The sequence below is a fragment of the Hakea prostrata genome, chromosome 7, assembly GCF_041222555.1.
Source record: "Hakea prostrata isolate BN-2017 chromosome 7, UWA_Hpros_2, whole genome shotgun sequence".
In the NCBI taxonomy this organism is placed as follows: Eukaryota; Viridiplantae; Streptophyta; class Magnoliopsida; order Proteales; family Proteaceae; genus Hakea; species Hakea prostrata.
Genome location: NC_142606.1, coordinates 5,110,268 through 5,133,111, shown reverse-complemented (window position 1 = coordinate 5,133,111; position 22,844 = coordinate 5,110,268). Strand labels below are relative to the sequence as shown.

Here is a 22,844-nt window from a genome sequence, read left to right as displayed (position 1 = left end):
AATTAAACCCCATGATACAGTATCTTGAATATAACCCCATGATACAGTATGACATGTTAGTTAGCCATTTGCTTGATTGAAATCAATTGAAGTTTATACATCTGTAAACTTTGTTCAAAGTCATTTACCCATTTGTTTGATTGAAATCATCATGAGATTTAAAATTTTCACTTTAAATTTTTAAATGAAAATAAAAAATCTCAACAGAAAAGTATTCCGTTTCCATTTCCAATTAAAGAATCGGCATATAGGTTCATGGCTCACAAACAGAAAAGTTACTATCTAAATAGTTCTATTTTAACTTGTTTTTAAGATCGTAAAAAAAAAGTACCTACTTTACTTTTTACGCTTTTTTGTGCCCATTTGATGAAATGAGAAAATAATCAGAGCAAGCACACCAAAAACATTCATTTTCACCCATTGTAGGTGTGACACCAAAGAATCATTACCAAACCACCTCAGCTACCTTTAATTTATTGATAAATTTACTTACTTTCTTTGTTTTCGTAAGATATAGGTAAGATATACATATACACAAACACATAGACCACAGCTTCTTATTCTTCTTTTCCCTTGGTAGAAGACTGCAAGCTACCGTACTATATTATTATGCTGGGCTAGGCTTGGCTAAGCTATATCAATGGAGCGGCCTTCCTGGTTGGGTGGAAGAGGCTCCTTCTTGGGCACCTCAACTGTAAGTACACCTTCTTTCATACAACACTTGACCCCCTCAACATTAGCGCTATCAGGAAGACGAAACCGCCTCACAAATGAGCCACTTTGCCTCTCAGTACGGTGCCACTTGTCATCCTCGCGCTCCTCCTCCTTGCTCCAGGTCCCACTGACCCTCAACACATTTCCTTCTTCTACGTGTACTCCCACATCTTCCTTTCTCAGCCCCTGTAGAGAAAAATTAAGACCCAGACCATCACAGAACCTGAAATCGTAAAATTTTCAAATTACAAGACAAGAAGAACAAGTGAAGAACACTAACCGGGAAGATCGACCTTGATGACATGAGCCTTATCAGTCTCACGCCAATCAATGTTAGGTAAAGCGAGGGCAGAAGCTTGATCACGGTCACGGTCGCTGCCGTGCCTCAAGTTCCAACCAAAGACGCCCAGAGGATCCCATGGGTCACTTCGCCTTCCCATCCATGGTCCTAGGGTTGAAGACATCCTTGCTCGTCGGTCACTGAAGCTTTCAGAGTTGAAGGTTTTCTTTCGGATCTTCATTCCGGTGTGCCGTTCTGTAGATTTATACATTTTCGAGAGACTAAGTGCTCCATGTTCGTATGTGCATGGCTGTCACGATTAACAAACATTTCCATTGAACAACCACGTGGTGGAAAATATCAGCTACATGTCCTTACAACTCGGTTCGGTGCTGACAGGTTTCGGATACGAGTCAATCGTGTCGGTTACAGCTCAGGTGAGATAGATGTCCAGCTTGCACGCCACGAATCATGCAACGTGTCATGACATGGATATATACGAGGGAGAGACTTGAGGATTTTATCCTACCAAAAAAAAAACGACTTGAGGATTTTGTTAGGTTAGTCCATTTACATGACGCTAAACGTTGGATGAGCACAATCTAGTTTTCACTGAATCTCAATCGTTCAAAAAAGTTATGTACACACATAATTAATTTAAGTGGATAATTGATTTTATTTATTTTAAATAAACCCAGTTATGTTTCAAACAATTGAAATTTAATGAAATCATCTTAATTAACATTGGTCATCACAAGTACCACAAGTACCACTACGTGTTTGAAAGAAATTTTCCAATAGCATGGGTCAATGTGACTCAAAAATTTGACTGCATATAATAAAAGTGTCGACTCTCTTGAAATTATTTGCCGTAGTGGCCTTGTGATGATGGTGATGGTGGTGTGTTGGTCACAATAAGAAATCGAGTGATAGCTAGAATTAATGGTGACATGGTGTCAAGTTTTGCTGAGCTCACCTCACTTCCAGGTAGATTCTCTCTGCTGGAAAGATTGTGTTTCAAAAAATTCAAATACAACCGCATTTGTTTTATTTTTCATTGAATTAAAAGTTGAATTCTATTAGAATTCTCTCTCTATATAATGTTAATATGGTTATCTTATATCAAATATGTTATCAAGAAAATTTCTTATATCAATTAATTATCTTTTATTAATGTTATCACAGACACTTCGAAATAACAAATTGACAAAAAAAAAAAAAAAAGATTTAAGGTGGTTCATACTGTGGTCTCGATCCACATCTTGGCACGCCCTAATTCATTTCCCTACAATTCCCTGCAATTCCCTCGTAGGATTTTGCCATGTGGCATTTAAGTAATCCAAAGGTTACATAACAAACTAAAGTTTAAATAAAATTCAAATTTATGGGTGGATTTAAATAAAATTCAAATTTATTTTAAATTGGATAACCATTGGATTACTTAAATACCACATGGCACAATCCTATGAAAGAATTACAAGGAATTGTAGGGAAAGGAATTACAAAGGATGTGAATCGGTTCACACTCTGAAATAAAAATTGAAGAAGAGTTCCACTATGTAAAAGGAGACAAAAAGAGATCTCAAACTAATAGTTAATAATGACGTTACAAGAACTCTCACCCAAAATCCTAATAAAAAATTTTAAAATTTTCAATCATATGAAATAAGCAAAATATATATATAAATGAGTCGACCCATCTGGTTAGGTCGTACAATATTGCCCTTCGCTTCTATCACAGATTGTTCTTCATATACGTTCATTTGGATGTAAGAAAATCTGGTAAAAAAATAACAATTAACCAAATGATGAATTGATTGCATGGAAGCCAAGACCAAAGTATTTAGTTATGTCATGTCAGATAATGTTCTGAGTGTATCATGTCATCAATTGATGTCAAGATATGAAGGATAAAATAAAAATACACAACAAAATATAATAAAAAGATTTTCTAGGAAACACTCTGGTGTAATGACTGATCTACTTCTACTTCATAACTTGCAAGAAAATTGCATGAATTGGTTTGCTTTGTCATTTTTAACCTAAGACCAATAATCTTCTACTTAGATTCACCATCTGGTGGGCATGTTCCACACATAAGAAAGCATAAATGAATTTGAATGCCAAGATCAGAACCAATTGAAGGAGGCCATTTTCATGGTAAGTTCCATGCATGGGTGATCAGGATCACAAAGGACCACCAAAGCACAAAACATGCGTGCAGCTGTAATATTAAAGATTTTCAAAGGGTTGACATGGTAACTGTGATTTCTTTATTAGTGACACTCTGCTCTCGTTTCCTTGCAGTGTTGTAAACATGGCTGAAACGCCAATCCGTTTTGGAATTCTGGGCTGCGCAGGTATAGCGCGTAAGCTATCAAGAGCCATAACCTTGTCGCCCAACTCTACACTCTACGCCGTCGGCAGCCGTTCTCTCGAGAAGGCCAAGAAATTCGCAGCGGAGAATGGTTTTCCTACGACGGCGAAGATCTACGACAGCTACGAAGCAGTACTTGATGATCCAGATGTGGACGCTGTGTATGTGCCTCTTCCGACGAGCCTGCATGTGAAGTGGGCCGTGCTGGCGGCGGAGAAGAAGAAGCACATACTGCTTGAGAAACCCGTGGCATTGAACGTGGCCGAGTTTGATCTTATCATAGAGGCCTGTGAAGCCAATGGTGTTCAGTTCATGGACGGAACTATGTGGATGCACCACCCTAGGACCACCAAGATGAGGGAGTTCGTCACTGATTCGCAGCGTTTTGGCCAGCTCAATTCGGTAAGCTTCTTCTACTCTTCATCCTTTAATCTTACACAAGATCATCGCTTTGTTATGTATGTGGGCTTGATCCTGTGGGACTACGGGTAGGAGGGGCGGCAGTTCTCCTGTGGAGCGAAGCTCCTCAAGAGAGTGAAATTCTCCTACAAAGTGAGCAAAGGCCAAGTTTACGAGTGTGGGGCAAGTTTTGCTTCCAAAATTATCTTAGGGCTTGTTTGGTTATATGAGATTTCAAATCTATAGATTTCAAGTCTATGGAGTTATAACTTATAAAATTAGATGTTTGGTTGTGGAATGAAATTTGTGGATACATCTTAAAAAACTATTTGATCGACATGATTTTTGTGAATGTTCAAATGTATAGCTTTTTTGAAATCTCTAGATTTCACCCCATACCCATAAATTTACAAATTTACTTTTTTAGTGTAAAAAGGTGAATCTCTAGATTTCATGAATCTAGATATTTTTACAATCAAACATGTATAATTCTCAAATTCATGAATCCATATATTTGAATTCTCTGGATTCTCTGGATTCATGTAACCAAACAAGCCCTTAGCAAGTTACGTTCTAATTCTTTACCTAACAGCCCAAATGCTCAGATATATGGTGTTAATTTATCTCGAATTAGGGTTTTGATAACCATGTTGCTCTTCACTCTCTTTAATTGATTTTTGAGATATTGAAAATTAGTAAATAATTGACAACCAAGGGTGGAGCCAAGATTTAACATTAGAGTGGCTAAGTATTGATATTTTATACAATATAAAGATTTTTTGCCCATTAATTTTATTTTGTTAAAAAAATCTCCAATTATGGGCCCAAGTACTGATATTTCATACATAGAAAGAGAGTCAGAGGGAAAATTTCAAAATTTTGGAGAAAGGAATATGAGATATTTCAAAAAAATTGGGAGGCAAGTGGTGATATTTCATACATAGAAGGACTACAGGAAAATTTTCAAAAATTGATTTTGAAAAAAGAAAATTTCAAAAAAAGGGCAGGAAGGGGGTATGGTCCCCCTGGCCTCAATGTAGCTCTTCCGTGTTGGTGGCCGTCGATTTTCTTCTCCTTGAGGTCTCTATGTTCATATTTTTCTTTCTTTCGTCGGGTAGATGATTGTTCATAGGATTTGATCCTAACACGATTCCCTAACTCCTTATGCTACCACAGGTTCACAGCATCTTCACAAACGCTGGTGATGAAGATTTCCTCAAGAATGACATCCGTGTAAAGCCAGAGCTTGATGGGCTTGGTGCTCTTGGTGATATTGGTTGGTACTGCATCAGAGCCATATTGTGGGCTGTTGACTATGAACTGCCCAAAACAGTAACTGCTCACCGTGGAACAATCCTTAATGAAGCAGGAGTGATCTTGGCATGTGGATCTTCTTTAGAGTGGGAAGATGGGAAGATAGCTACTTTCTATTGCTCATTCCTCTCCAATATGACAATAGACATAACTGTGATTGGAACCAAAGGAACTCTACATGTCCATGATTTTGTTATCCCTCAGGATGAGAAAACTTCGTCATTTACTGCTGCTTCTGGGTGTGGATTTGGGGATTTCGCTATAGGTTGGGATCCATTGCCTTCTCAATGTGTGGTTGCAACAGATCTCCCTCAGGATGCTAGCATGGTGAGAGAGTTCTCAAGGTTGGTGAAAGGTATAAAAGAGGGTAGTTGCAAGCCAGAGAAGAAATGGCCCAGCATCAGCAGGAAGACACAACTGGTTCTGGATGTCGTCAAGGAATCCATTGAGAAAGATCTCAAACCAATCGAGGTTGTGGCTTAACCTGAAGATTTGAAATACTCTTCCTTCTTAATTATTTGTTGCTCTGTGTTGTGGGAATCGATACCATCTGTAAAAGACTTGTTGGATAAAATACCCACCAATCAAAGAGTGGAGAGTGGTTAAAGAGTTATGCACAGAATAAACTGAGCTCTCATATCCATGAGTTTGCTATATAGTTGACATCCTTGGTATAAATTGCATATATGCATCCATTGCAAATCCGCTGGTTATTATTACTATTTTATAAATTGCATATAATACATTAAAAGAAGCACAGAAACTCATGAAGTTGAGAATATCCGGCAACCAAGGATATTGAAAATACTCACAATCACTATTTTCTTCACGCCAAATATTATGGCGGGACCCTAACTTCATGATGAGTGAGAATTTTATCTAGTTTATTTCCTTCTCAAAAATGAACCATTCATTTCCTTGTAAATGTTTATGCGTGCCCCAACATCATATCTAATAGTTGAAATCCATTTATAAGTCATTTTTTTGTTTCGGGTGTTTGGTTGGTGGTTTGGTTGGTTTGATTGGGTTTGTGGTTTGTGTGGTGGTTTATGGTGTATAAGAAAAAAAACAATAAACAATTGAGAATCCTACAACAAAAGCGAAAATTATATGGAAAGCAAAGTTGTTATTGGTCAATTTCCATTAAAAAAAATCCCACCAATTCTATAGAAATCAAGAACTTAGATATTAAATAGTAAAATGACTATTTGATCTTTGAATTCATGCTTAATTTTTTAATTGTCTATACCAACTACTTAATGATAATATAATGATTCAAATACTATTTAATGTAAAATAACAAAATCGGTTGCGGTTCGGTTTCGGGTTGGTGCGGGCTCCAAAACCCTCAGCCCAAATATGACCCATTAAGGTTCGGTTTGAGCTATAACGGGCCGGTGTGGTTCGGTTTTAACGGTTCGGACTATAAATTGACACCCTAGGGATATATGTCACATATCTAAAGAAAATGGATAATCAAATTTTTTTGGATTTCAACTATTTAATTTGATATTGGGACACATATCACATATCTACAAAAAAAAAAATGAATGGACAAGAAAATGTACAAGATAGATTTCTCTATTACTAAACAAGGATGGATTAGAGTTAATTTACCCAACAAAAAAAATGTTCTTACTATTATTAGATAAGAAAAGATAAAGTAGATAAGAAATGGGCACCAACTTTTGTCGATTGATGCACTTTTCTTTCTTTTCTGCAAGCAAAATATTATTCTATTGAAAAGTTTTGTTTTTTTACAAATAATTTTGTCTATATTGAGAATAGAATATTACACAATATTATTTTATTGAAAAGTTATTCCAGCCGAAAGAAGTCACAAACAGAATCTAGTTTCTCTGCCCAATAAGAGCGTTCTGGATGGATGACACGTAACCGCTTGGCATTCAATCAGATTACGTGTCGCCAATTTAGAGGGTTGGTCGATGGACGGACACTCTTGTTGGGACTTGGGCGGAGAAGAGATCCACAGCCCTCTTGGTTCTACTGGATAAAGTGGTTCTCATTGCTCACATCTCCGTTTGTCTCAGGTAGCTCTCGTCTCTTTGAAGTGTTGCAGACATGGCCGAAAACCCAATTCGATTTGGTATCGTCGGCTGCGCTGAAATAGCGCGTAAGTTATCGAGAGCCATAACTCTCTCCCCCAACTCAACCCTGTACGCCGTCGGCAGTCGTTCCCTCGACAAGGCAAAGAAATTCGCCGCAGATAATGGTTTCCCTGCGTCGGCGAAGATCTACGACAGCTACGAAGCTGTACTCGATGACCCAGATGTGGACGCTGTGTACATGCCACTTCCGACGAGCCTCCATGTGCTGTGGGCCGTGCTGGCGGCGGAGAAGAAGAAGCACCTCTTGCTGGAGAAGCCCGTGGCTTTGAATGTAGCCGAGTTCGATCGGATCATCGAGGCCTGCGAAGCCAATGGTGTTCAGTTCATGGACGGAACCATGTGGATGCACAACCCTAGAACTGCTAAGATGAAAGAGTTCATTTCTGATTCCCAGCGTTTCGGTCATCTCAAAACGGCAAGTTTCTCCTGATCTTGATCACTCACCCTTAAATTTCGTCAAATTTTTACTTTTTCTGTTTAGGGTTTTCAACTAGAATTGCTCTAAGGGTTAGATTTTATCTACATTACATTACCTTGTTTTCATGGTGCATACATCCATCCGTGGTGGATATAGATTGAAGATTTTAGCTATTAAATTGGAGCTGCTAGAGGAAAGCGGCGGAAAATTGCTGGTTTGTTTGTTTCTTATGTCCTAAGTGATCAAATTCTCTGCGATTGAATTTGATGGGAAAAATCTGCTAGGTAGATTTTAGACGAATCAGTTTTATTGGAAGTTAATATGGTTTAAGAATTAAAGTATAAAATTATGGTAGAATTGAGAAGGGCAAAAATAAGTAAGCTACAAAGTAAGAGCTTAAGAACTAGTTGATGGATCTTGGAGTTCATCCACTTGTAAACAGCACCCTTGAATAGCAATTGTTTCTATGGTATCAGGCTTCACAATTCAAAGTTGAGAAGAAAATTTGAATTTTGGTTTACAGAGTTGGTTGATAGATTAGCAAACAACGGTAGCAGAGAAGATATTTTGCTGAAAGCTTAATCAATGTGAAGAACGTATTGCACCCAAACTCATGTTTGTACACCAATTTATGATTTAGAACCTACTCAGTTACAGTGAAACTAGATCTGAACGGAACCAGGTCACGGATGATACATGATGTAACCAGAGTAGAATTATAAAGAGGGAAAAGCCCGAGAAATTTAGCATAAGCATGAATTTGTAAAATCTAACGAAAATTCCATTAATTGAGCTGCAGATACCACCTGGGGCAGAGAACAATGATTCTCTTCATTGCTGACTCTTTAAGTTTGTGCTTATCAAATTAATAGCAAATGGAAGAAAACTCAATTTTTGGAGTTACCTTCCACTGGGCACTGGGGTAGGTGTATATAAGTATATTTAATGAACTCAACATCAACCAATATAACAACGTGCTCAAATCCTAAGGCTTACTGCTGTTAGCCTTTTCTATCCTGCAAATTTAGTTTATCGTCTCTCCTCTCCTCCCCTCTTTCCCTGAAACTCCTTTTTCAACACACAGGGGCATGTTTCATTTGGCTAGAGAATAGAAAACAAGAAAAGTTTGATTGCAGGTTTCTTCAACAGTCTAATGTCTTTCACTTGTATCAAGTATAGGTTAAGTGACATCAGGGTATATTTGAAGCAAGTCTTTCGAAGCATAGTAATTGTTACAAACTATGGTTGTATGTGTGGGATGCAGTCTGCCTGAAATCTTTTCCCTCGCTGTTGTAGTATTACTTCTATGGTATCTGATCACTTTCTGTTCGTGCAGGTTCACAGCTACTTTTCGACTGGTGTTAGTGATGATTTTCTGAAGGATGACATCCGGGTAAAGCCAGATCTTGATGCCCTAGGGGCTCTAGGTGATATTGGCTGGTACTGCATCAGGTCGATATTGTGGGCTGCTGACTATGAACTGCCCAAGACAGTGACTGCTCTTCCTGGACCTGCTCATAATGAAGCAGGAGTGCTCTTGGCTTGTGGAGCTTCTTTACAGTGGGAAGATGGAAAGATGTCAGTATTTTATTGTTCATTCCTCGCCAATTTGACCATGGATATAACAGCAATTGGAACGAAAGGAACTCTACATGTTCATGATTTTGTCATCCCTAAAGAAGAGAAAGTTGCTTCATTTTCCGCTGCTACTCAGACTAGATTTACAGAGCTTGTTACAGGTTGGGTTCCATTGCCTTCTGAGCATGTTATTACAACAGATCTCCCTCAGGAAGCCTGCATGGTGAGGGAGTTCTCAAGGTTGGTGAAGAGTATAAAGGAGGGTGGTTCCAAACCAGAGACCAAGTGGCCCAGCATCAGCAGGAAGACACAATTGGTTTTGGACGCAGTCAAGGAATCAATCGATAAAGGTTTCGAACCAGTCCAACTTAAGGCTTGACCTAGATATTGGGACTCCTTCCTGAGATCTTCTCTTGATTTCTGTTTCCTTGCTTAATTGTGGTCCGTCAAGAGCTGGCCTTGTTGCTGATTGCTGCCACTATTTTGTGTTCGAACTCTGTTGTTTTATGTCTGGTTGGTTGTCTGAAACTGGAACGTGAGCATCTGTTAAGTAAATAGAAAGCATATCACTTGATTTCCCGTAACCATGTTTGCTTGAGGGGACTGCTAGAAGTACCCATCGATTTCAAAAGCGATTTGGGCAGTGCAATGTCTAGAGGAGCCTATGATCTCTTATACTTTGAAAAACACCAGAAATCGATTTTGAGAGTTTTTGGAAGCAAAACGCTTCCATAGGAGTTTGATAAGGTTTATTTCTGGGAGTAGAAATGGCATCAACAGACGCTTTGTAATCAGAGAGAGAAGAAGGATAGGGATTCTCCAAGACAAGGGTTTTGGGTTTCCCTTGAGATAGAGAAAATGAAGAACTTTGGTCATTGAAGATAGAGGAGTAGAAGAATCAAATGATTTCACATGGTTGAAGCGACAACCATATGGAAGAATTCTATCTCAATATATAGGGTTCAACACTGTTTTAATGTTTAATATCCTGTAAGCTCGATGAATACCACTCTCTGATCATTTAAATCAAATGACCGTAACTTTTGCCAGTTGTATTAGAAAGTGCTTTACAAGCAAAAATTTTCATTAATTTTAATTCATGTTCTAAAAATTAGATAAATTTAAAATTAAAAAAAATAAGAAAAAAAAAAGAAGCCAACTTTTGTCTTTTGATGGCCCCTTTTCTCTCCTTTCTACAGCCAAAAAATAACTCTACCGCTATCAAAAAAAAAAAATAATAATTTGCTGAACACAGATAATTATTTTCTTATATATTGGAAATAGGATCTTACACTATACAGTTTTTTATATAGAGCCTACTTAAGAGGGGGCGGGGCAAAAAAGGAAATTATGGCCAATCTACTTATTTTTCGTTTTTTTTAAGTTATCAATTATCGACTGCTCGATTTTCTCACTTTTTCTCTTTAATTTTAAAATTGAAATTACATTTTGCCCAGATAGTATTATGATTAAATTACCTTTCCTACTCAACCCCTAGTCGGTGACTCATATTTTTCCTATACCTAATTAGAAACACTATCACAGATAGCAACGGCCTCTCCTTTCCCGGCGAGTCCGGATCAGCTCCAGCTCCAGCTCCCCCGACGGATTCTCGACCACACAAAACAGTGGGGCCCAAAGAAAAAAAAACATTTTTGAAAAAAAAAAAAAAAAAATTCCCGGACTCTCCATGATTATGATGGCTTACTCACAGAAAACAACTCCTCCCCACTTCAAATCCATGGAGCTATCCAAAGGTCTGGATAATGCGTGTCTTCGGTTGGCCAATCAGAAGGCGAAGAAATCACAACCTGATAACGCAAGAATTCAGCTGACCAATTAGAAGGCGAAGAAATCACAACCTGATAATGCGAGAATTCAGCTGGCCAATTAGAAGTTACAACCTGGATAATGCGTGTTTAGCTAGCCAATCAGAAGACGAAGAAATCTATCAGAAATCCAGATTTCTCCTGGGTCTTTTTCGTATCTTCTATCTTTTACTGTTCATTTGAGAAGACAAGGCAAAGCGAAACAATTCAAAATTTGGCTTCCAACGCCCAATCTGCTAGGATATCTAGGGCTAGCGTCTTGAAGTCCTGTTACGGTGGCTGCCATGGCAGCTTCGAGTGGTTTGGTAGCTTCCGTTGCAGGTTTGAAGTTGGAATGTCTGATTAGCAAGACTTCTTTGAGGGCTGCTTCTCCTGATATCAAGCATTTCTCCAAGCCCGCCGGAAATAGGAGATGGATCGTTGAGAGAGGGGTTTCTATTAGGTGTGACGCTGGATCCGATGTTTTGGTCAAGGACAATAAGACAGATCCCAGGCCTTCCAATGCTGCAGACGGTAAGTTCATCACATCTTCATGAACATCTTTCACAGGATCCATCAGAATTTGGCAGGGGAGGGGGAGGGGGAGGGGGAGGTGAGGGCGGTGTTGCGGGCAAGATGAAGGTGGTGGTTGCGGTTTTCAAGAAGTTTAGGAAGAAGATGGGTGAAAGAAAAATTCTCTCATTTAATGATGGTATTTTAGTTACAAGTCATAACACCCTTATGGACAAAATGGTCTTTTCAATTTTGAAGTTAACATGAAGAATAAGAAAATCTAAAAGTGAGAAACGGGACGATGAACACCTTCATGAAACCCTACATATAAATAGAAGAAGGGAGAAGGCTCCCATGCATGCAACAAGAAATTTCTCCAAGGGAGCTGCAACACTACCTGAAACACCCAATCATAGAACTGTGAACATGCCAAATGGCCAAAAACTAAGGTCTATGAGGTGCCAAAAGGCAAAAAACTGAGAATGGGAGGAAAATGACAAGATCTGAAAAAGTTATGGGATGGGAACTGGGTTGATGTGCATTTAATGTGCATCACTGTGTTGCCGATAGTCGAGATCAAATCTTGACCGAGATTTCGATATCGACTGTCCATTTCATTTTACAACACAACAAAATGGACGGTCGAGATTTGATCTCGATCGTTGGCAGCATATGTTGCTTATTAAATGCGCAGCATTGAAGTTAGGGCCTGGAAATTGCAGTACTCAATTCGAATGTCAAAGAAGAAGAGTCGCTCGAATGTCCGAATATGAAAGGATCTTTGCAAAAACCTAAGCTAAATCAAGAGAGCACGACGAATCACATAGTCTTGACTAAGGATGTCAATTGCGTACTGAAAGTGTTTAACCGTACCAAACTGCACCTTTTAAAACCTCATCGTAGTACCATTCAAAATTGGATATGGTACATACCAAAACCGAATTTCTTCGGTACAGTCTCCGTTTCAGGTACTCGTACCATTGATATGTACCAAAACCGTACTAAATTGGTGCCGTATCAAATTACGGGATATAAATATAGTTTTACAATTAAAACACTTTACCTTTATCCTATCCCTAATTCCTTGTTTCAAAATTTCATTTCGTCCTTCACTCCTCTTATTAAATTTATTTGATTTGTCTCTATTAATTAGATTTACTTGCTTTGTCTTTTTTTTTTTTGGTACTGGTGCTGGGGATGGATGCGAACTCAAGACCTCCCCATGGGAATCTAGCCTTTTTTCTATCGATTGTTTGATCGTAATTCCATTACGATCTTAATGAACTAATAATAAAAGTGGCATGGGTTCGTTCGTACCAAAATTGTAGTGCACTAAATATTGTGTTTAAATTGTTTTTCTGCTATGTTTTAATATTGAAATCATACCAAACCGTTTTTATAAGTACTGTAACCGACCATGCTGTATAAATTAAGTATGGTACAATTCTGGTTTTCAATATTCAAAGTTGGTACCATACCAAAACTATACCGATTGATGCTGTCTTGGGGAAAATGGTGGTGTATTAGTGGAAATATGTGATTTTAGTGCTTAAATTAAATATGGTTCATTATGAAATGTGGGATTCTTTTTTCAATATTCAAAGTTGGTACCCTATCATAACTATACCGATTGATGCCCTTAGTCTTGAAGCAAGTGCACTAAAATAAACAATGGCGAAATGGTGAGATTGAAGGTGGAAATAAATGATGAAAATTTTAAATATGCTTAAGAAAGATAAAAAAATATTAGCTTCATGAGGAAGAAATTGCAAAGATGAGCCCCCCCCTTCTTTGTCTTTGCTATCCTGATGCATCTTCCCAAAGCCTCGTGGAGAGGGTCCCACATCAACCGATTTGTTTCTCATTGCCACCCTCTCTTATGTTCGGTGCGATTTTTGGTTGTTCCAAAACTCATGCAATGTGGTAGTTGCCCACTCAACCACTTCTTGGGGTTGCCAACTCCGTTTCCCCATAACGAATGCTCTCTTGACAGCTTTACAAACACGAATTATGAGGGACCTCAGAAATTAGAGGAATATCTTTTTTTCTTGTGGGGGGCGGTTTTTTTTGGGGGGGGGGGGGGGGGGGGGGCCGCGCCCCCCCCGGCCGGGGGTGGTGGGGGAAGACAATTGCCTCACTTTGGGGGTAACGATGCAGAGCTTCTCTCCTTACACCTTGAAAGCCTCGCCAAACCGATAGAGTATTTTTGTCACAATGAAGAAATTGACCCTGCGTCGTCCACCACCTGCTGTTTTTGAGTGTCGACAGATTTTAGATTTCCCCATAGATCTTTATATACGTTTTCCTGAGACTTCTTGAGTAAAAATCATAAATTCTTGAGGAATCGGGAGAAGAAAAAGGGGGTTTCCTAAGCAGGTTTTTCAATATTGGTAATTTTCTGCCACAGATCCGACATCTACCCGTCACTGCCATTGTTGCTGAGCCGCTTCGCCCCCTACTACCAGTTTTTAAGTTTTGAAAGATTCTTAGATTTCCTCTCATACTTATTCAGATTTTTTTAAAATACATACATTTTAGCTGTTAGATGTATTAAGGGACACGTGTCAACTTATCACGCTTGTGCGGATAATAATTTACTTTTAAGTGGGCTTCCTGTAAAAAACTCTACACAATGTTATTCTGTTATTTACCCAAAAAAAAAAAAAAAAAAAGGTTATTGTCTTGAAAATTTATTTTAACTAATTTTATTAGATCGCACTTAGAAAGTGACCAACAAAATCTAGTTCCTCTCCGCCCATTCAGAGCATATGGCCCTCCGTTTACTGGATAACGTGATTCTCACATAGTCTCGTCACTTGCAAGTGTTGCAGGCGAGGCCGGAAACCCAATTCGATTTGGTACCGTCGGCTGCGCTTTTATAGCGCGTAAGGTGTCGAGAGCCATAAGACTCTCTCCCAACTCAACCCTGTACGCCGTCGGCAGCCGTTCTCTCGACAAGGCAAAGAAATTCGCCGCCGATAATGGTTTCCCTGCGTCGGCGAAGATCTACGATAGCTACGAAGCTGTACTCGATGATCCAGATGTGGACGCTGTGCACATGCCACTTCCGACGAGTCTCCATGCACGGTGGGCTGTGCTGGCTGCGGAGAAGAAGAAGCACTTGTTGCTGGAGAAGCCTGTGGCTTTGAATCTTGCCGAGTTCGATCGGATCGTGGAGGCCTGTGAGGCCAATGGTGTGCAGTTCATGGACGGAAGTATGTGGATGCACCACCCTAGAACTGCTAAGATGGAAGAGTTCATGTCTGATTCGCAGCGTTTCGGTCATCTCAAAATGGCAAGTTTCTTCTAATCTTGATCATTCACGCTTGCATTTCATCGAATTTTTACTTCTTCTCTCTAGGGTTTTCAACTTGAATTGCTTCAGGGGTTAAATTTTATCTACGTTATATTATCTTGTTTTGATGGTTCATGCATCCGTGGAGGATATAAATTGAAGATTTTAGATATTAAATTGGAGCTGGTAGAGGAAAGGGGCGGAAAATTGCTTGTTTGTTTGTTTGTTTCTTATATGCTAAGTGATCAAAGTCTGTGCGATTGAATTTGATGGGAAAAAACTGCTAGGTAGATTTTAGACGAATCACTTTCAGTGGAAGGGAAGAATATATATAGTATAAGAATTGAAGTATAAAATTATGGTAGAATTGAAAAGGACAAAAAGAAGTCAACTATAAAGTAAGAGTTTTAAGATCTAGTTGATGGGTCTTAGAGTTCATTCACTTATAAACAGCACCCATGAATAGCTATTGTTTCTATGGTCTCAGGCTTCACAATTCAGAGTTGATAGGTGAGCAATAAACATTAGGAGAGAAGAAATTTTGCTGAAAGCATAACCAATGAGAAGAACATTTTGCTCCCAAACTCATGTTTGTACACCAATTTATGGTTTAAAACCTACTCAGTTACAATAAAAATAGATCTGAACAGAACCAGGTCATAGATGATGCATGATGTAACCAGAATCTAAAGATGGAAAAGTCCAAGAAATTTAGCATAAGCATGAATTTGTGAAATCTAATGAAAATACCATTAATGGAGCTGCAGATACCACCTGGGGCGGAGAACAATAATTCTTTTCATTGCTGACTCTTTTAAGTTTGTGCTTATCAAATTAATAGCGCAAATGGAAGAAAACTCATGTCTGGAGTTACCTTCCACTGTGGGTAGGTGAATTTAATGACCTCAACATAGACCAATATAACAATGTGCCCGAGAAGTCCTGAGCCTTACTGCTGTTAGCCTTTTCTTATCATACAATTTTAATTTACTGTCTCTCCTCTCCTATTTCCCCCTTTCCCTAGAAACTCCTTTTTCAACCCACAGGGGCACGTTTCATTTGGTTAGGAAATAGAAAAACAGAAAAGTTTGAGTGCAGGTTTCTTCAACACACTAATATCTTTCACTTGTATCGACTATAGTTCAACTGACATCAGGGTATCTTTGAAGCAAGTCTTTTGTAGCTTACTAATTATTACAAACTCTGGTTATATGTGTGAGATGCAGAGTCTCTATGAAAAATTTTCCCTATCTGTTGTAGTATTAGTTCTATAATATCTGGTCTCCTTCTGTTCTTGCAGGTTCACAGCTACTTTTCGTTTGATGTTGGTGGTGATTTTCTGAAGGAAAACATCCGAGTAAAGCCAGATCTTGATGCCCTTGGGGCTCTCGGTGATATTGGCTGGTACTGCATCAGCTCAATATTGTGGGCTGCTGACTATGAACTGCCCAAGACAGTGATTGCTCTTCGTGGACCTGTTCATAATGAAGCAGGAGTGCTATTGGCTTGTGGAGCTTCTTTACAGTGGGAGGACGGAAAGACATCAGTTTTTCATTGCTCATTCCTCGCCAATTTGGCCATGGATATAACAGCAACTGGAACGAAAGGAACTCTGCATGTTCATGATTTTGTCATCCCTAAAGAAGAGAATGTTGCTTCATTTTCCTCTGTTTCTCAGAGTGGATTTACAGAGCTTCATACAGGTTGGGTTCCATTGCCTTCTGAACATGTTATTACAACAAATCTCCCTCAGGAAGCCTGCATGGTGAGGGAGTTCTCAAGGTTGGTGAAGAGTATAAAGGAGGGTGGTTCCAAACCAGAGACCAAGTGGCCCAGCATCAGCAGGAAGACACAATTGGTTTTGGACGCAGTCAAGGAATCAATCGATAAAGGTTTCGAACCAGTCCAACTTAAGGCTTGACCTAGATATTGGGACTCCTTCCTGAGATCTTCTCTTGATTTCTGTTTCCTTGCTTAATTGTGGTCCGTCAAGAGCTGGCCTTGTTGCTGATTGCTGCCACTATTTTGTGTTCGAACTCTGTTGTTTTATGTCTGGTTGGTTGTCTGAAACTGGAACGTGAACATCTGTTAAGTAAATAGAAAGCATATCACTTGATTTCCCCTAACCATGTTTGCTTGAGGGGACTGCTAGAAGTACCCATCGATTTCAAAAGCGATTCGGGAAGTGCAATGTCTAGAGGAGTCTTATGATTTATGGAAAAATATCACAATATGATAGGGTTCAGCACTGTTTTAGTGTTTTTTTTTTTTTGGTACGAAACTGAAGAGCTTCATTCATAAACTTAAAGGAAACTACAAACACAGCAAAGAAAAGAAAGAAATACAAAAGATAACTGCATGAAACACAAGGTTCGATCTGAACCAAAGGGTGGAAATTGACCAAATGTTATACATGCAATAGACATGGTCATCCTGGCTAAGGAATGGGTTAAGCCCAAACCCTTAGAAAGGTGGTTGTAACAACCACAATAACATTTAAGCTCAAAGAATACGATATACGTATCCTCTATTACAATTGACACGCCATAAAGACGTACATAGACACGCCACAAGGATGGAAATACACGCCGCCACAAGGGCGAGATAACACGCCACAAGGGTGGAGCTAACACGCCACAAGGGCGGAGACCCGATACGACACTCTGCCGCGAAACTCCCGGATCCCTGAGAGACACATCCAGCTCCAGCATAAAATCTTCAGATCTGCAAAATGCATTACTAGACCTAGCATCTTCCTGGATTTTTTTTTTCGATTGGGGAAAAAAAGATAGCAGAGAGAGAACGACAGAGAAACAGAGACAGTTTTTTTTTTCCTTTTCCTCTCCAAGAAACAGAATCACCGATTGGAGGAAAAGAGATAGCAGAGAGACCGACAGAGAGAAATAGAATTTTTTTTTTCTTTTTTTCCCTGAACCGGAAACTTCAACCTTCACGGGAAGAAAGGGAGGCGAGGGAGCGAAAGGGAGGCGAGGGAGCAGGTGGAGCCGTGGAGGTGGTGGAAAAAAAAATGAACTGAGAGGCGGAGAGAAAGTCAAACTGAGAGGTAGACAGAGGGAGAGAGCAGGCGGGGAGCAAAAACAGAGTGGAAAAAGAAAAGCTTAAGGGAGCAAAACAGGGTTGGAAAAGAAAAACCTCAAAGCAAGGTGGAGAAGGAGGTGAAAAATAAAAAACCTCAACACGAACCACAGAGTCGGAGAGAAGGACGGAGAGGCGGAAGAGGGCAGAACGAGTGGAGGTGGAGAGCAGAGGAGGCTCTCCACCTCAAAGCACGGCGTGGCTAGGGTTTTTCAGAACGGCAATCGTTTTTCAGAGGCTAGGGTTTTTCACAACTGTCGTGTTTTTATGTTTAATATCCTATAAGTTGATGAATTCCAGTCTCTGAAACCATATCACTTAAACCCAATGCTTGTAACTTTTGCTTCGTATTTTTCGAAACAGAAACAGAAATTTTCATAAATTTCAATTTATGTTGTAAAAATTGAATAATTTTATTTTTCCAGTGAGTTATCAAATTGGTCTTAATCTTGGCGTGCTAAGTATTGGAACATGATCTTTCTGCTTTCAACAAGGAAGAAAACTTTCGATAGTAGTGGCACTGTTATAACAAAGTTTGAAGTGACTGAAGCTTGTAGCGAATCCATGGATCCATACATTTTGATAAAAACAGCACTTCCCATTACTAAGGGAAAGTCGCATTCTTAGAACTCTTGACTTCTACACAACACAAAAACAGTATTACGAGAATTGCAAAAATGGGTTTCTCACAAAAGGAAACTACACAGTCAAGCTGCCCAACGTGTTTCTCTTCCAATCCCCATGCAAGGACGACCCCTTTGCCTTCTTCCATCCATCCTTATAATTGGTTAAATCCCGCAAGGTTATTTAAGGTTTTTGACCTGCTTAACCGTCTCCCTACACAATATGAAATTGGTTTTATATGAAGAGCTTGATTTAGTTTTCTTTTGGATCAACAAAGTGAGCAACACTCTCTGTGATGCAATCTTATCCAGGCTCCCCTATTCAACCTTGTATTTCTGACAATTCAGATTTTTTACCTCATATCTATTTTTCACATTCGAAACAAAAAGTCAGTATACTCAGTACCTGCCTCAAGTTTATTCCAACAAAATGTAAGGAACCACAGAAAACCTTTAGAGCACCCTAAATGCCATGGCAATTTGAAGAAGTTCATAGCAATTTGGATGACCAGCCTATAAATTGTTTTAGCTTTGATCAAGAAGTTGCTGTCATATCAAATCCTTTCATGAGTCCTCCATGAAGTTCAGCCGGCAACATTGAATTTTATCAGCTCATACTAGGTTCTCTCTGCAGTTGCAGCAAGAATGGGAGGGGAGGGGAGGGGAGGGGTGATAAAATACTTGCAACTTTTTTCCTCGATTGCAGTCCAAAACGATGGAGAAGCATATTGTAGGAAGTCAAAGGCATGTTTAAGCATGTAGCAGAACCATCAACATTGTGTGTTGCCCCCACCAAAAGGAACAGCAGCTAGGGATATCCCTCTAGAATATCAAGCTTACAAAAGTATGTACAGTAATGGAGAGCAAGCTTTTGAATAACAGAACTTAACTGTCATAATATACAGTTTGAGGGCCAAGATTGATAACAAGGTTAGAGATACTAATTGTATGAAGGGGAAGTATGTGTAGACTGCAGAGTCATGCATAACATCATGTAACATTATGAACTTAACTTAACAAAAGGACACTTTAGGTATTTGGAAGTATTCTGAGGGTTTTACATTTTGTTACAGTGACTAAGTTTAACCATTACAGCATCTGCCAAGAGACTGATAAATTTGAAATCATTCTATCAATCCTTTGAGAATATTTCTAATCTATTAAAAAAGAGCAAAGAATATTTTTGGTTAGTCAAGTAAAACACAAGGACAAGCTTTTTAAGACATCCAATCATGTCTAGCAAGAAAACCCTCAAACATCTAACACAGCCTAGTATGAAATTGTAGCCTGATATTTGCTGCTTCATTTTTCTCCCACTAAAGAAGTTGGACGAAGCACAAGAGATGAACTGACAAACTGATACATATACAACTGTACACAAAAAATGGAGATTCAACACAATGGAAAGGAAATGTAATTTTGAGAGTCGGAAAATGTAATTTTTTCTATAGCAGATTCGAGAAAAATTAAATTTCCTTCCAACATTCATCCTAGATTCAAAGAATGCCAATGTGGAAGGCTTCATAGTGGAAGGCTTATCGTTAGTCTTGCTGTAATTCATTCTAACTGTTTTTACTCTCTGAACTGTAGCCAATTAATCAATCTACTGATCCTGTCATGAAAACCAAAACCTTCATTTTCACACCCAGTTTCAACTCAGTTAGCGTTACACCATACTGTGGCTCTAAATCAAGAGAAGGGAAAAAAAAGAACACTACTACTTGCAACCGTTTGGTTAGTCCACCATTGCAGCTACAGAAAATCAGTAAGCCCCTGAAAAATTGGAATGTAAAGATTCTTTTATTGCTTGGACTACAGAAGTTCTTCTACATTTGAATCAAATCATATCACCATACAGTTAAACACTAAACCCACATGGAGATAAAAGCCCATGGTTATCCAATCCCACAATGAATGATGGGACATAAAAATATACCAGTACATGTGACAATTTAAACACAATGAATAACAAGAGGGCTTATTCTTATAATTTTAAGAGTTTAAGAGGTAAAGAAAGCTACTTACAACATGAACATAACATCAGTAACTCAGAATCCAGCAGCCAAGCAATGAACGATTGATGAGCAAGCAGGTATCACCAAAATCACTTGCGACCAAACAATGGAACCCCACAATTCCCCATTGCTGTCTTTACGAACCTCAATCTCTGCACACGATAACTCTATCTGTTTACCATTCCCCTTCTCTTCCCAGATAACAGTCAATCTCCCTGCAACATTAGTCATTGTCGCACCACATAAGAATTTAGGCAAATCCTTCTGCAATCCTTTCAATTCCTTCCAAACACCCTCCTTTACATCGTAACCCCTAATTTTCCCCAAATAATCATAGCAATACAAAATCCCATCAACCACAGCAGCTCTTCCTCTCCAACCCAAATCGAGCTCAGTCGGTACATAACCCCACGAAGCCTCAAAAGGATCGTAAACAACACCACTTCGATCAGCCATGGCATAAAATTTATCTTCGATTACAGCACTTCCATGCATCCACTTCTCTCTAACCTCAACGGGGCTGGGAACAGGAGCCCAAGAACCTAACACAGGGTCGAACACTTCTGCCCAGTTCGTCGATCGAGCCCAGGAATCCACCAAGCAACCTCCCATGACATAAATTTTTCCGTTGAGAACTCCGGCAGCGGCGAATTCCCTACCGACACGCATCTTGGGTCCGATTTCCCATCTATTGAATCGTGAATCGAAGATCCAAACGGTGGAGGATGGAATATCGTTTATGGAACCACCGAGGACATAGATTCTGGGACCGATTACAGCGAAAGCGGAGCCGATCGCCTGAGAAGGAATGGGAGGAACAGGAGAGAGGCTTCTAGGGTTTTGAGTAATTGATGGGCTGTGATCAAGGGCGAACCACTTGAAGGAAGAAGAGCCATGGATGCGGACGTTGATGAAGAGGAATTGTTGAGTACAGTTGAGGCGATTGCGAGTAGAGAAGAAGATAGGGGAACGAAGAAGGGAACGCCATGATTTAGAGACGAGGGAAAGTTCGCTATGGTAGAAATGTGGAACCCTTGCGATGCATTGCAGAGCTACATCGTCTGGTAGGTTTGGCAACAACAGAGATGGGTTCTCCGTAAGTGGAGGAGATGTTGAAGAAGAAGCAGCAGACGAAGATGAGGAAGAGCTCATGGTTTCGCGCGACATACCAGCGGGAAATGGAAGGATAACACAGATACCTGAGGCATCAGTTTTGCACTGTATCAAGTGTAACTATGGTGTTTACGTCGACTTTTAATGAAGTTCCGGTATTGAGTATTATATCGGTTACTGATAATATTTTAAAAAGCGTATCATTTCGTATCCGATAGAGATATCAATGGTATCATATCGTGAAATACTTAAAACCTCGGTTTCGGTGGAATCTCTCCTCTGTTGTATCCCCGTCGGGCCTCGAGATTTTCGAAATGGTAGACAAACTGTATCGGTATGTCTTTTGGTGTAGAGTTGATACCGGTCTTTATACATGATTATGAAACTAAAATTCGTTTGGATATTCTAATAATCTTTGGTTTCGATATGTTACAATGGTATTTAAAAAATATATATACTAAATTTTGACCAATTTTAATCTATTATAAGATGGGCTTGAATTGGGCCTGCAACAGCGAGGGAGACAGGCAGAATCTGGGCTTCCGATTGGGCCTACATCAGCGAGGGAGACAGGTGAAAGAAATCATGAGAAAGTCTGGGTGATGGGCCTCAAAAACAATAACCAAACCCATGGGCTGAAATATTTTACCCAGCCCATTTCGATCAAACAATCTAATGGTTAATCCAAGCAAGAACGTGGATTTTTTATCAATAAATTAGAGTAAGCGGGGTTTTGATGGGCCAAGAGTGGGTGGGTTACCACCTAGTTTGACATGGATATCCATTCTTTAGGCTAGCGTGGTATGGGCCAAAGAAATTAATTTAAAAAAAAAGATGGAAATCTAAACTCTTAATGTAAAAAACGGAGTCCAGATCCTCTCAACCTCGGCCGGCATTCCAAAACCTAAACTCCTAATGTAAAAAAAATGGAGTCCAGATCCTCTCCACCAGGGTAGGCCATCCGGCCCGTCCCCCCACCCTTTGGGTTAGGTTAACACATGGTTTGCTTGTGTTACATAGGAAGCCTAACCTAGAGGGTGAGGGATTAGGGGACAACCTGCTAGGGTGAAAGGGCTCTGGATTAAAAACAATGTTTGTTATGTTGACCCTCACAAGCGAACAAATCGAAGAGGAGCTTACACAATGCACACGGACCAAGATGGGCCGGGGTC

The 22,844-nt window shown here is 39.5% G+C and overlaps 5 protein-coding genes across 5 annotated transcripts; 3 read left to right on the top strand and 2 right to left on the bottom strand.

Moving 5' to 3' along the window:
* Positions 1-627: 627 nt before the first annotated feature.
* LOC149009231 (16.9 kDa class I heat shock protein 3-like) lies at positions 628-1,265 on the bottom strand. The gene is made up of 2 exons (XM_089160980.1): positions 1,008-1,265; positions 628-900 (listed from the first exon to the last, which is right to left on the bottom strand). The coding sequence occupies exons 1-2, from the start codon at positions 1,263-1,265 to the stop codon at positions 628-630; spliced, it is 531 nt and encodes a 176-aa protein (XP_089017106.1).
* A 2,020-nt stretch (positions 1,266-3,285) lies between these two features.
* LOC149009230 (putative oxidoreductase At4g09670) lies at positions 3,286-5,910 on the top strand. The gene is made up of 2 exons (XM_089163235.1): positions 3,286-3,773; positions 4,947-5,910. The coding sequence occupies exons 1-2, from the start codon at positions 3,312-3,314 to the stop codon at positions 5,565-5,567; spliced, it is 1,083 nt and encodes a 360-aa protein (XP_089019361.1). The 5' UTR covers positions 3,286-3,311; the 3' UTR covers positions 5,568-5,910.
* Positions 5,911-7,042: 1,132 nt separating this feature from the next.
* LOC149009229 (putative oxidoreductase At4g09670) lies at positions 7,043-9,737 on the top strand. The gene is made up of 2 exons (XM_089163392.1): positions 7,043-7,628; positions 8,968-9,737. Exons 1-2 carry the CDS (start codon positions 7,167-7,169, stop codon positions 9,586-9,588), a joined length of 1,083 nt encoding a protein of 360 aa, XP_089019518.1. The 5' UTR covers positions 7,043-7,166; the 3' UTR covers positions 9,589-9,737.
* Positions 9,738-11,004: 1,267 nt separating this feature from the next.
* Positions 11,005-16,895, top strand: LOC149009228 (putative oxidoreductase At4g09670). The gene is made up of 3 exons (XM_089163229.1): positions 11,005-11,551; positions 14,362-14,825; positions 16,126-16,895. Exons 1-3 carry the CDS (start codon positions 11,323-11,325, stop codon positions 16,744-16,746), a joined length of 1,314 nt encoding a protein of 437 aa, XP_089019355.1. The 5' UTR covers positions 11,005-11,322; the 3' UTR covers positions 16,747-16,895.
* Positions 16,896-20,088: 3,193 nt separating this feature from the next.
* On the bottom strand, positions 20,089-21,794 carry SKIP6 (SKP1 interacting partner 6). Its single transcript, XM_089163404.1, has one exon. It carries the CDS (start codon positions 21,724-21,726, stop codon positions 20,593-20,595), a length of 1,134 nt encoding a protein of 377 aa, XP_089019530.1. The 5' UTR covers positions 21,727-21,794; the 3' UTR covers positions 20,089-20,592.
* Positions 21,795-22,844: the final 1,050 nt, after the last annotated feature.

Excerpts from the sequence above, each read along its gene's own strand:
- SKIP6 (XM_089163404.1), bottom strand. The coding sequence starts at position 21,726 with ATGTCGCGCGAAACCATGAGCTCTTCCTCATCTTCGTCTGCTGCTTCT.
- LOC149009228 (XM_089163229.1), top strand. The coding sequence starts at position 11,323 with ATGGCAGCTTCGAGTGGTTTGGTAGCTTCCGTTGCAGGTTTGAAGTTG. Across the intron at positions 11,552-14,361 it reads GCCTTCCAATGCTGCAGACG|GCGAGGCCGGAAACCCAATT; the intron begins GTAAGTTCATCA and ends CAAGTGTTGCAG. Across the intron at positions 14,826-16,125 it reads GTTTCGGTCATCTCAAAATG|GTTCACAGCTACTTTTCGTT; the intron begins GCAAGTTTCTTC and ends CTGTTCTTGCAG.
- LOC149009230 (XM_089163235.1), top strand. The coding sequence starts at position 3,312 with ATGGCTGAAACGCCAATCCGTTTTGGAATTCTGGGCTGCGCAGGTATA. Across the intron at positions 3,774-4,946 it reads GTTTTGGCCAGCTCAATTCG|GTTCACAGCATCTTCACAAA; the intron begins GTAAGCTTCTTC and ends ATGCTACCACAG.
- LOC149009229 (XM_089163392.1), top strand. The coding sequence starts at position 7,167 with ATGGCCGAAAACCCAATTCGATTTGGTATCGTCGGCTGCGCTGAAATA. Across the intron at positions 7,629-8,967 it reads GTTTCGGTCATCTCAAAACG|GTTCACAGCTACTTTTCGAC; the intron begins GCAAGTTTCTCC and ends CTGTTCGTGCAG.
- LOC149009231 (XM_089160980.1), bottom strand. The coding sequence starts at position 1,265 with ATGTATAAATCTACAGAACGGCACACCGGAATGAAGATCCGAAAGAAA. Across the intron at positions 901-1,007 it reads ATAAGGCTCATGTCATCAAG|GGGCTGAGAAAGGAAGATGT; the intron begins GTCGATCTTCCC and ends TTTTCTCTACAG.